General features: G+C 30.1%; 6 protein-coding genes and 2 non-coding genes across 8 annotated transcripts; 6 read left to right on the plus strand and 2 right to left on the minus strand. All coding sequences in view use genetic code 12, as the record gives it.

Annotated features, from left to right (window-relative positions):
* Positions 1-79: 79 nt before the first annotated feature.
* Positions 80-5,124, plus strand: DFJ63DRAFT_333095 (uncharacterized protein; the record flags this gene model as incomplete). Its single annotated transcript, XM_064907796.1, has 5 exons — positions 80-2,239; positions 2,455-2,580; positions 2,913-3,231; positions 3,394-3,791; positions 3,901-5,124. 5 exons carry the CDS (start codon positions 80-82, stop codon positions 5,122-5,124), a joined length of 4,227 nt encoding a protein of 1,408 aa, XP_064764953.1.
* Positions 5,125-6,914: 1,790 nt separating this feature from the next.
* Positions 6,915-7,771, plus strand: DFJ63DRAFT_316854 (uncharacterized protein). The gene has a single exon (XM_064906740.1). The coding sequence runs from the start codon at positions 7,136-7,138 to the stop codon at positions 7,625-7,627; it is 492 nt and encodes a 163-aa protein (XP_064764954.1). The 5' UTR covers positions 6,915-7,135; the 3' UTR covers positions 7,628-7,771.
* Positions 7,704-7,777, minus strand: DFJ63DRAFT_t23. The gene has a single exon. It is a non-coding gene; the product is annotated as a tRNA-Val (tRNA).
* Positions 7,778-7,811: 34 nt separating this feature from the next.
* Positions 7,812-8,788, minus strand: DFJ63DRAFT_27686 (uncharacterized protein). Its single transcript, XM_064904601.1, has one exon. It carries the CDS (start codon positions 8,684-8,686, stop codon positions 7,997-7,999), a length of 690 nt encoding a protein of 229 aa, XP_064764955.1. The 5' UTR covers positions 8,687-8,788; the 3' UTR covers positions 7,812-7,996.
* Positions 8,789-8,891: 103 nt separating this feature from the next.
* ISC1 (inositol phosphosphingolipid phospholipase) lies at positions 8,892-10,235 on the plus strand (the record flags this gene model as incomplete). The annotated part of the gene is made up of 1 exon (XM_064907797.1): positions 8,892-10,235. One exon carries the CDS (start codon positions 8,892-8,894, stop codon positions 10,233-10,235), a length of 1,344 nt encoding a protein of 447 aa, XP_064764956.1.
* Positions 10,236-10,619: 384 nt separating this feature from the next.
* On the plus strand, positions 10,620-10,717 carry DFJ63DRAFT_t16. The gene has a single exon. It is a non-coding gene; the product is annotated as a tRNA-Pro (tRNA).
* Positions 10,680-11,688, plus strand: DFJ63DRAFT_339512 (uncharacterized protein; the record flags this gene model as incomplete). The annotated part of the gene is made up of 2 exons (XM_064908713.1): positions 10,680-11,498; positions 11,565-11,688. Exons 1-2 carry the CDS (start codon positions 11,089-11,091, stop codon positions 11,686-11,688), a joined length of 534 nt encoding a protein of 177 aa, XP_064764957.1. The 5' UTR covers positions 10,680-11,088.
* A 236-nt stretch (positions 11,689-11,924) lies between these two features.
* On the plus strand, positions 11,925-12,338 carry DFJ63DRAFT_310768 (uncharacterized protein; the record flags this gene model as incomplete). Its single annotated transcript, XM_064905643.1, has 1 exon — positions 11,925-12,338. One exon carries the CDS (start codon positions 11,925-11,927, stop codon positions 12,336-12,338), a length of 414 nt encoding a protein of 137 aa, XP_064764958.1.
* Positions 12,339-12,342: the final 4 nt, after the last annotated feature.

A 12,342-nucleotide genomic window follows, 5' to 3' on the forward strand; every position in this document is an offset into this window, starting at 1 on the left:
CAACAGTCTAAAGGTCCTAGAAAATAACAACTTTTCTTTTAAATTTTATTAAATACTCTTCTTCAACATCAATCAAAAAATGCTGAAACTTCAAAGTCTATTAGACCTTGAATATTTGATTGAATTTTACCAATCCTTAGAGAACGGCCGCATCATCAGTACTTTAGATCGGAATCCCATTAAGAATTATCTCGCTTCACTTCCTTTCTTAAAAAATTTACTACACCAACCTAATGAAGAAGAAGTCATTGCAATTGATAAGATTAATCAAATCTTGGATCCTGATAAGATCATCAATGATCGTAAAAAGGTTGTGCTTATGTGGAATCGATTCATGAGATTTGATGTATTTGAACCTGTTGAATATAATGCCATCGAATTAAAACTTTCTATCAAAACCTTTTCAGATTATTGTGATAAATTTAATTTTGGAGATACAGGAAACATTAATATGGCTGCTAATAATACTAGTAAAGCTTTCAAACAAATGATTTTTCTTTGTTTAATGCCTCAGAAATTATTACAACCATCAGATCCAATCAAATATCCATTTGTAGATTCCGAAGACCCAAATGGTGAATTGGATAATAGTAGTTACAATAGTATTGAGGGTTTATCAGGCATCAAATTACCAAATAAAACAATCCACAGACCACTTAGATATGATGAAAGAGATTATGACCCTGAAGATGAGGAGGAACCTCGAAAATTAAATAAATTAAGTAATTTTATAGGATTTTTCCAACCACCTCCTGATTTAAATATCAATGATATGATTCATTCAACTTCTGAATTGAATATGATTGAATTCAAATTCGATAAGAATCAATATGATCATATAGTCAACGGATTTTATCAATTAGAAACACAAGAACCTAAAAATGACCACTGGGCCCATAATAGTATATTTTATTACAATATCTTAAATTCTATTGAGGGTAGTATGAACACTTTTGGATATAAAACCATTGAAGAATATCCAGAAAACTTTACATTAGGCAAGAAACAATTTCGTATTTACTCAGACAGTCATATTAGAATTAATCCAACTAGATCTATTCCTATTCAAATTAGTCCAATCTTACAGCTAATGTATGAGAATTTTAAAAATGGTAATTCTTGGGAATCAAGGTTGCCTTTCATAAACCTTTATTCTCAATTATTTAGAGGATGTATATCCCATGATAACTACTCAGGATTCCTTTCAGATGGAATGATGATTCTTTATATTAAATATGTTGTTAATGAAGATGAAGAAGTGAAGTGGGATAATGTTGGAAGATATTTATATTGGAATTTACCTTGTCAGATTTATGAAGTCAATCTGATCATGGAATTCATCGATTGCATTCAAGATTCAGCCCATACTATGAATACTAAACCTATTAGGGAAGTGGTTACCAAATTTTATAGTGAAGTCAGATATCCACTTCATCGGATTTGTGAAAAATATTATAGTGATTTACAGATCACATTGGAGAATCTTGAACATAGCCTACAAGATGGTACATCTTTTGAGATGGGGTCTAATTCAGGAATAAGTTCAAAATATTTTGATATACTTAATCAAATTCATTGTTTCTATGGACCTAGATGGAAGCCAATGGCATTGGAACATCTTTTGAAAATAGTTCAAATAGAATGTGTTTTAGGAGGATGTAAGAAATTTCAGTATAATGCAGTTGTATTAAAAGTTAAATCTTTTGGAAAAACATATGCGATAAAGATATTTGATCCAATATATTCAAAATCAATCAAGCGTCAACATTTTCATTTCACTGAAACTATGAGGGATTGTACAACATCATTCATTAAGGAATGTTGTGCATATGCCATATTAGAAAATCTGGATTTCACACCCAAAATACTTCAAGTTGGAACTTTGACAAGTGATAAAAATTCAATGTCCAGAAAGATACTGCCTGAAGATCCTAGAATAAATCTAAAGGGATTTTATATAATTATGGAATATATAGATGCAAGACAGCTCTCTGGAATTTGGCGTCCGGAAGATGCACTAGCTCAAGTGGGGAAAGTATTGAAAAGGGTTCATGATTATGGAATTAGTCATGGTGATATAACTGGTAAAAATATCTTAGTTAACTATAGGTGTCAATATAAGAGGGTTTATTTCATTGATTTTGGATGTTGCAAATTTTCAAATATTCAAACTTTATTCCCAAATATTTGTACCAAGGATGATCGATTCAAGGATGCAATAGAAATGGATGATGCCAAAGTGGCCGATTTATGCAAAAAAGACGATGGACACTAAAAAGGTTGGAGGTTTCCCCGAGTGAAGGTAAACTCGACCATGAACTAGCTTGCAATAGTGGAATGAATTCAAATCCGATTTTGATTAGCGGAAATCATATAATAAACCACTGTTCAAAAAAATAATATTGGTTTTGTCTGCTTTGAAATTGATTGCTACAACGACAAGAATTGCTTAAGCTTAAACTCCACTGGGATGAAATTATGTACTTGTGGAAAGTTTTGAAAACTATCCATCAAAGTGGAATCAGTCATGGTGATATATTTGGATCAAATATCTTGATTAATAATAAAGATGATTCTAAGGTTGACTTCATTGATTGTGGATGTTGTAAGCTGCTTTTATTCCCAAACAATGCTTCGAAAGACGATTATTTAAAGCATAAAACAAAATTTCTTGATGAACCACAACCTCTATGTGATTCAGACGACGAACAAGATCTTACATACCAAAACAAAGAATGATCTGATTACGTATATAGTTAAACAAATTGATTGAATTTAGTGTTTTACATTGAAAATCAAAATTTGTAGAATCCATACTTTTTTTCTGTGTAAATTCTCGATTTGCAACAGTCAAAAAACTAGAATCTTTAACACATACTCTTTAGATCATCTACATCATTATCATCATTAAGAGAATGAATCAATTACAAAGTCTATTGGAGCTTGATTATGTGGTTGAATTCCATCAATCCTTAGAGAATGGGAGAATTATCAGTACTTTAGATCAGAATCCCATTAAGAATTATCACTCTTCCATTCCATTCTTATTGAATTTACTACACCAACCTAATGAAGATGATATCATTGTAATCGATAAGATTAATCAAATCTTGGATCCTGATCATAGTATCAATGATCGTAAAAAGGTTCTTATGTGGAATCGATTAATGAGATTTGATGTATTTGAACCACTTGAATATAACGTTCTTGAATTACAGGATACTGTCAGTCGTTTTTTAGATTGTTTTAGAAAATTGTATCTCAAAATTTTTCCAGATAGATATACTTATATAGAGATTTCTTTTAGTCTGGCTTTTCTACACATGATATGTCTCTGTTTACTGCCTCAAAAACTATTACAACCGTTGGATTCAAACAATTATCCGTTTAAAGAATCTGAATATGAACCACGTGAATTAGATAGTAGTTTTGATAGTATTGAAGGCACTTCAGGATTTAAATTACAAAACAAAATGGTCAATAGACCTTTCATATCTGATGAGAATGTTGGTAAGGTAAATAGGATGTATTCAAAATTAAATTATTTAAGTGATCATTTAGGATTTTTCCAACCTCCCCCTGAATTGAACATTAATGATATGATTCATCCTGTCTCTAAATTGAATATGATCGAATTGAAATTCCACAAGAATAACAGTGATCATGAATTTGACTCATGTTTTAACCTAACAACTAAGGTCGATAAAAATACCTATTCAATATATTTGAAAATATTTAAAAAGAATATTTTAGACATCATTAATAGTTTCTTAAAAGAGCCTGAATATCAAGTCTTACATTCACATTCTAAATAAGACTAAGTATAGTATTAAACCCGGTACACAAATTAAGCTTGATACAGAGAGATCTATCCCTATTCAGGTTAATCCGATCTTGCAGAAAATTTATGATAATTTTAAAAATGGTAGTTCGTGGGAATCAAGATTGCTATTCGTAAATCTTTATTCTCAATTATTTAGACAATGTGTTGCTTTAAATAGTTATTCTGGCTTTTTGTCTGATGGCATGATGATTCTTTATATTAAATATGATATTACCGAGGATACTGAAGTTAAATGGGACCACTATGGTAAATACTTATATTGGAATCTTCCATGTCAGATTTATGAGGTCAAACTGATATTGGAATTCATAAATTGCATTCAAGATTCAGCTCATACCATAAATCATAAACCTATTAAAGATGCGGTTACCAAATTTTATAATGAAGATGAAGCACCGATTAATAATATTTGCGAAAAGTATTATAAGGAATTAAAAATCAATTTGGAGAGTCTTGAACATAGTCTAGAGTATGGAACATTTTCAGTTAGGGAAGAATCTAGGTCAGGAATAAGTGCTAAGTATTTTGATATGCTTAAACAAATCCGTTGTTTCTATGGAACAAGATGGGTCCCATTGACATCATATAATCTCCTGGAGGAATATAAAGCAGAGAAGATTTTAGGTGGCGTCAATATATTTCGATGTAACGGGGTCTTATTAAAAGTTAGAGTTAATGAACAAACATATATGATAAAGATTTTTGATCCGATATATTCAAGATCAATGAAGCGTCTGAAATTTCATTATGTTGAAACCGTAAGGGATTGTATAGCATCATTCATTAAGGAATGTTGCGCATTTGCGGTTTTACAGGGACAAGATTTCGTGCCCAGAATATATCAGGTTGGAACTTTAACAAATGATAATACTAAGATAGAAAAGATTTACACAAGAAATCTTGAAAAAATAAATGCAAGGGGGTTCTATATAATGATGGAGTATGTAGATGGAAAACAGCTCTCAAGATTTTGGATCCTTGATCAAGTACAGTTGGATGATCCAGTTGAGAAAGTGTTGAAAAGAATTCATGCTTGTGGAGTTAGTCTTGGTGACATATCTGGCGAAGATATCTTAATTAAAGCTGGTGGTGAATATAAAACTAATCCAAAGGTTTATTTCATTGCTTTAGGATTTTGCAAATTTTCAAAGCTACAAACTCTATTCCCGAGTATTTCTTCGGAGGATAAAGATTTCGATGATTCTAAGACAAATGATAAAGTAAAAGTCGGCAAATTACTAGATGAAGTTTACAGAGATATTGATTCTTCGGACGACTAAGATCTAGATAAGGTAAACAAGGTGAATTAATTATGGATTCAAATAATTTCTCAGAATCAATATTTCAATTTATTAATTTTGTATGTGAAATAAATTGAAGCCAGTATGTAATTACCGATATCTACTAATTTAATTATTATATATGACTAATATGGCTTATGAAAAAAGAAGTAAATTTGTAGATTACATAATTTTTTTTCTGCTTAATTTCGCAGTTTGCAACAGTCAAAAGGTCCTAGAAAATAACAACTTTTCTTTAAATTTTGTTAAATAAATAATCTTTTTCTTTATCATTCAAACAATGCTGAAACTTCGAAGTCTATTAGACCTTGAGTATGTGATTGAATTTCATCAATCATTATTGAATGGTAGAATCATTAGTACGTTAGATCAGAATCCCATTAGGAATTATCACGCATCTCTTCCAATTTTATTGAATTTACTACACCAACCTAACGAAGAAGATGTCATTATTGTCGATAAGATTAATCAAATCTTGGATCCAGATCATATCATCAATGATTGTGAAAAAGTTATAATTATGTGGAATCGATTCATGCGATTTGATGTATTTGAACCTGTTGAATATAATGCTCTTGAATTAAATATCACCATTAAAAACTTTTCAGATTATTATGAAGAATTTAACTTCGAAACTTTTGGACATATAAGATCCACAGTCTTAAAAGCGGATACGAGAAAGAATTTTAAACAAATGATTTATCTTTGCCTAATGCCTCAGAAATTATTACAACCATTAGATCCAATCATATATCCATTTGAAGATTTTGAAGACCCATCTTATGAATTAGATAATAGTAGTTATAATAGTCTTGATGGTTTGTCAGGGTTCGAATTACCAAATAAAACAATTCACAGACCATTTAGATCTGATGAAAGAAAATATGATAAAGAGAAGGAGGAATATTTAAACTTAAATCAATTAAGTAATTTCATAGGATTTTTCCGACCACCACCTGAAATAAATATCAATGATATGATTCGACCAATTTCTGAATTAAATATTATCCAATTTAAATTTCATAAGAATAAATATGATTATTTATTCAACTCAGTTTATAAATTAACAACAATAATAGATAAAAATGAACATTGGGCATATATGCACATCTTTAATAACAATATCTTGAAGGTAATCGAAGGTAGTATGCATGCTTTTGGATATGAAGTATGGGAAAGAAATTCAAAATACTTTACGTTAGGCAAAACCCAATTTTACATTAGATCTGATGCAGAAATTTTCTTTAATTCAACCAAATCTATTCCTATTCAAGTTAGTCCAATCTTGCAGCAACTGTATGAGAATTTTAAGAATGGAAGTTCATGGGAATCAAGATTGCATTTCTTAAACCTTTATTCTCAATTATTTAGAGGGTGTGTTTCCAGTAATAGTTATTCGGGATTCCTTTCGGACGGAATGATGATTCTTTATATTAAATATATTGTTAATGAAGATGAAGAAGTGAAGTGGGATAATGTTGGTAGATATTTATATTGGAATTTACCTTGTCAGATTTATGAAGTCAATCTGATCATGGAATTCATCAATTGCATTCAAGATTCAGCTCAAACTCTAAATCCCAAACCTGTTAAAGAAGTCGTTACAAAATATTATAGTGAAGTTAAATCTCCATACCGTCGGATTTGTGAAAAATATTATAGTGATTTTCAGATCACATTAGAGAATCTTGAACATAGACTAGAACACAAGAAATCCTATAAGATGGAATCTAATTCAGTAATAAATAAAAAGTATTTTGATATACTTAATCAAATTCATTCTTTCTATGGACGTAAATGGTTGGCAGTGACATTGGATGTTCTTTTGAATAAATATAAACTAGAAATTGTCTTACGAGGACATAGGAGACTTCGAAATAATGCAGTTGTATTAAAAGTTAAATCTTTTAGAAAAACATATGTAATAAAGATATTTGATCCGATATACTCAAAATCAATTGTACGCCAGAAAGCTTATTATCTTGAAACCATGAGGGATTGTATTAATTCATTCATTAAGGAATGTTGTGCATATGCTATATTACAAGGTCAAGAATTCATACCAAAAATACATCAAGTTGGAACATTGACAAGCGATACGAACCAAAGGGCGACAAAGGTATTTGCTGGTGAAAATATAAATTTAAAGGGATTTTATATCATAATGGAATATATAGATACTATAAGTCTCACTAAATGTTGGATCCTGCAAAATGAATGCTTAAATATTCAAGCTAAGAAAGCTTTGAAAAGTATTCATGATTATGGAATCAGTCATGGCGGTATAACGCATGAAAATTTCTTAATTAAGAATCTGGATAAATACAAAGATAATCTAAAGGTTTATTTCATTGACTTTGGATGTTGTAAATTTTCTAAGTTGCAAACTCAATTCCCAAATATTTGTACGAACAAAAAAAGCTTCAACAATTCCAAAAAGAGGGATGAAGCAAATATCAATCAATATTTCATTGACTTATAAGAAGAAAATGGAGAACTTCATATGTAGTACAATATAAATAATATACTAATTAAAAAAATGTAAAAAAAAGATCAAATGATTTTGCCCAGGATCGAACTGGGGACGTTCTGCGTGTTAAGCAGATGCCATAACCAACTAGACCACAAAACCTTTTGATATGTTTCGTTTCGGATGAATGTTGCTGCGAAACTGTTCAAATATATCACGTGCATCTCATAGTTAAAAAATTCGATTCTGGAATCGTAAATGAATTCCGGGTATGTGTTTCTACCTCGTGACTACAATTTTATAATTAATACCTGATTTAAATCTACCTTTGGTTTATATTAATACATATTTAACTAATCTACAAGTATAAAGAACCATCATTCATACTAAATCTTTGAATAAATTCCGAGTTGTCTTTAAAAATTTGACTAATTCTTTATGATCATTGAATTCTGATTCTAATAATTTCACTTTATCAAGGGATAAAACCGGTTTAACATTACCAATCTTATAATTATCATCATTTATAATCAATTCAATAGAGAATTCTCGATTATAATTATTAGGATCGATATTTGTGAAGATGAAATTGATTAAATCAATATTTAACACTTGAATCTTTATACCGAGATAAATCTCATATTTCAATAATTCTTGTAAGTTTTGATTTAATTGATCAGAAAGGGTTCGTTGTGATTTATTTAATTCATTATTGATTTGGGTTAGATTATGATTTATATGATTTATGTCATTAGTGAGTTGTTGTTTAGTATTAAGTAGAAGTTCTTGTTGTTTGATTAATTCATCGATTTTCACCCGTTGTGATTGTAAATTATCTATCGATTCATTCAACTGATTCTTAGTCTTATCCTGTTTTGTAATGAGATTATTAATATCCAGTTGTAATTTGATTTCTTGTGATTTTAAATCATTTAATTTGATATAATGATTCTGTTTATCATTTAGTAGATTACCTCTCTTTTCTGTTAATTTTGATTCCACTATATTGACGAACTCATTCATACGTAGTTGTAACGCGTCGTACTCTTCAAATGATGATTGATAGGCCATTGTAATGTGTTGATGTATGATATTAATTTCTACTTCATAGTGTTGTTTTGATTTCTGAAGTTTTGATATTTTTCTCAGTTTTCAAAATAACCGTTTTTGTGTACAGTTTATGTTTTGGCGTACTAAAAGATGACCGTTTTGAAAAATCTCTAAACCGATGTGATCCGATCTGTTTTACTTTCTATAGATCAAGAAGTTCAACCAAATGCCATTAAAAGAATCAGCATCCATTGTGGAAGATATAGATGCTACTCCAGTAGCGACAATAGGTACAGAATCAACCACCACCATTGCCTCTGAAAATGATAGTATTAAATTATTAACTTTTAACACATGGGGATTGAAATTCATTTCCAAACATAGAAGACAAAGAATTGAAGCCATAGCTCAGAAATTATGTGAAGAACAGTATGATATAGTTGCATTACAAGAAATTTGGAGTGAAGATGATTGGAAATACTTTAATCAAACGTGTCAAACTATATATCCATATCGTCGTGCTTTTAAATCAGGTATCATTGCTGGTCCCGGTTTAGCTATCTTATCTAAGATACCGATTGATCAATCATTCTTATATCGATTTCCTATCAATGGTAGACCATCAGCTTTCTTTAGAGGTGATTGGTATGTGGGTAAGGGGATTTCCATCACTACTTTGAAACCACATAAGAAAAATGCATTACCAATTGCAATTTTGAATAGTCATATGCATGCTCCATATTCCAAAGTTGGTGATGCTAGCTATTCAACTCATCGTGCTTGTCAAGCATGGGATTTCACTAAGATTGTTAATATGTTGAAAAGGAGTGGATTTGCCGTGATTCAAGTTGGTGATTTAAATTCAAGACCAAATTCATTACCATATAATTTATTCACAGTTGAGAGTCAATTGATTGATTCTTGGAGATTTTTAAACCCTAATGAAGTTAGTATTGCCGGGTTAACTCCTGAAGATCAAATCATAACAGCAGGGGTAACTTGTAATTCTCAATTAAATACATATCGAACTCATTCTAAAATTGAAGATGCTTGTCGATTAGATTATGCCTTAATTGATATAAATACTATCACGCCATTGAAAGCAGCAGTTAAGTTTACTGAAAAATTACCTGCTCCCTTGAATTGTTCATATTCTGATCATTTTGGATATAGTATTGAATTTGCTGTTCAATCCAAAGATGAGCATAAAACTCATGACGATAGGTTTATCCTGGATCCATCTGAGAAAATTGAAATATATCAACAATTGTTAATTGAGATTGCCGAATATAGAAAACATACCATTCCATTCCAATCCAATTGGAGAAAGATATATTTCTTTTCTTCGATATTAATTACTCTCCTGTTTTATTTGTTTTCAGGATTTCAATCGAGATTTGCTGTTTTATTCTTATTCTTGAGTCATTTCATCTTAGTTACAGGAATCCTTAATGGAATGATTTGGTTTTTCGGTGTAAGATCCGAATCAAGAGCCTTACAAGAAGTTGAATTAGAAGTTGAAGATGCTTATTTCTCATTAAAAACAGAGATGTCACATCCATCCACTTAGATTAGACATTGGTCTATTATTGTTGTGTTGTTTTCTCTCTCTTGCATTAGATCCCTACCCTGACCACCACCTTTAATACATTGCTCTCTGGTTTGGTGTGTTTTGGAATAGAAAGGGAAACCCCCAAAAATATAATATTCGTATTTATTAGAAATTTTAATAGTTAATATACCTATATACCCTTAATAGTTTAATAATATCCCATTAATAGCATAGAAATTGCTCTCTCTGTATCAATATTTAATCAAATCATCAATTAGTCATATTAGATTTAACTGATTGACAGGCCTCAAAGAAAATTTTCCTCCATTTTTGGTAGCGCCACGCTACCATCGCGCATCATACAAACATCACAAATTGAAAATTTTTCAGCATCACAAATAAGGGAGTGTGGTCTAGTGGTATGATTCTCGCTTTGGGAGATGATTTCGATCATTCAGCAAGTATGCGAGAGGCCCAGGGTTCAATTCCCTGCTCTCCCCTCTTTTTTTACATTTTTGAATCTTTCAATATGAAAGGTTTAAATTTTTTTGATTGATATTGATTATTTAATCAATTATCTTTCTAATTGACTTAAAAAATGAAACTTTATAATGGTTGGGTGTGGATAATTGAAGTGTTGAAGTTGTTGCATCAACCTCTTTTAGTGTAAATTTTGAAAAAATTCTCAGTTGTTTTTCGAAATTGAATTTATTTTTACATTTGACTTAAATTTCGCAGCAATCAGAATTTAAAAAGTGGAATTCAATTTTATATTTTTTTAAAAATGTTATAATTTGTTTTTATTTCTTTCTCCTTGTTCCTTTGAAAAGATCAATTATCAATCATCAATCAAAGAGAATAACTTGAAACCATGACTTCATTAGATAAATTCTCTAAATCATCAATTACAGTTGTTGAGATTATGGTAGATGAAATTTCATTAGATGATAATACTTTAGCCGCCGCTCAAAAAGTGGTTAAAGATGAAGAATTACCAAAATATCAACCAAGAAATGATGGTGTTGTTAATGATTATGATGAAAAAGTTGAATATCAATGTCATCCTGTTCAATTGAAGTTGAATCTTGATATTAAAGAAACTCCTATGTGGTTAAAATTACTTGAATCAGATGATTCAGAAGATAAGGTTCAAATTTATAATAGTGACGCTGATGATGATAAAGAAGATGGAATTAATTTCATTTTGGCTTTCTTTATGGCTATTCTTTTAACTGTGGTTTTGGTCAAAAATTGTTATGAAGCTGAACCAATCTATGATAAGTAAGTCTTTTACCAATTTTTAATTATAAAGGTTTAAATTGGATATACTAACATTCTGTTTGATAGATCATCAGATGAATCAATTTATTGTTTACATAGAGATTTCAAAACTTTAGCTGAGTTTGAAGATTTCATTCTTGTTGAAAACTTGGATAAAGAATCTTATCATACTATTAAACATAGTCATTAAACATGGTTGAATGGGATAGTCCATAATATTAATTATTTTAGCAGCTATTATTATTATTATTATTTCATTTACCCGGATTTTGAAAAATTTCCCCAATCAATCACCAAAAAAATTAATTATTGACGTGTACTGTAATTAAATAAATTAGTATATATATAGAAGTTTGACAAACATAAGTGTCATTATTGTTTTTAAAGAATATATAAAATCATCATATAGTAGAAGTATAGATCATCATGATATCTATAATATTAACTTGTATCATCTTCATAAGTTCATTTGTGAATGGTAATTTATTTGATTTCTTACAAAATTTTGGAGGTCAACAAGGAGGACATCAACAACAATTTCATGAAGGTCAATATGTCAATCCTCAAGATTATGAGAATGCCAAATTGAATACTAGATGTAGGAATTATTTATGTGAAGATACTGGTATTTGTGTTAAAGAACCTAAATTTTGTCCATGTCCATATCCATCCTCCCAATTAAGATGTTTCTTACCCGATGGGAAATATCTTTGTATTTCAAAGCCTGCTGATGATAGTGGGAAATATGATGACCCAACTACCAATTTCAAAGTTGATGCTAAAGATGATAATGTAAGAGATTGTGGATGGGTATCAAGAGCTTATAGAGGTCTTGTATGAAGTG

The sequence above is a fragment of the Scheffersomyces coipomensis genome (genome assembly GCF_036884675.1).
Source record: "Scheffersomyces coipomensis strain NRRL Y-17651 chromosome Unknown DFJ63scaffold_1, whole genome shotgun sequence".
In the NCBI taxonomy this organism is placed as follows: domain Eukaryota; kingdom Fungi; phylum Ascomycota; class Pichiomycetes; order Serinales; family Debaryomycetaceae; genus Scheffersomyces; species Scheffersomyces coipomensis.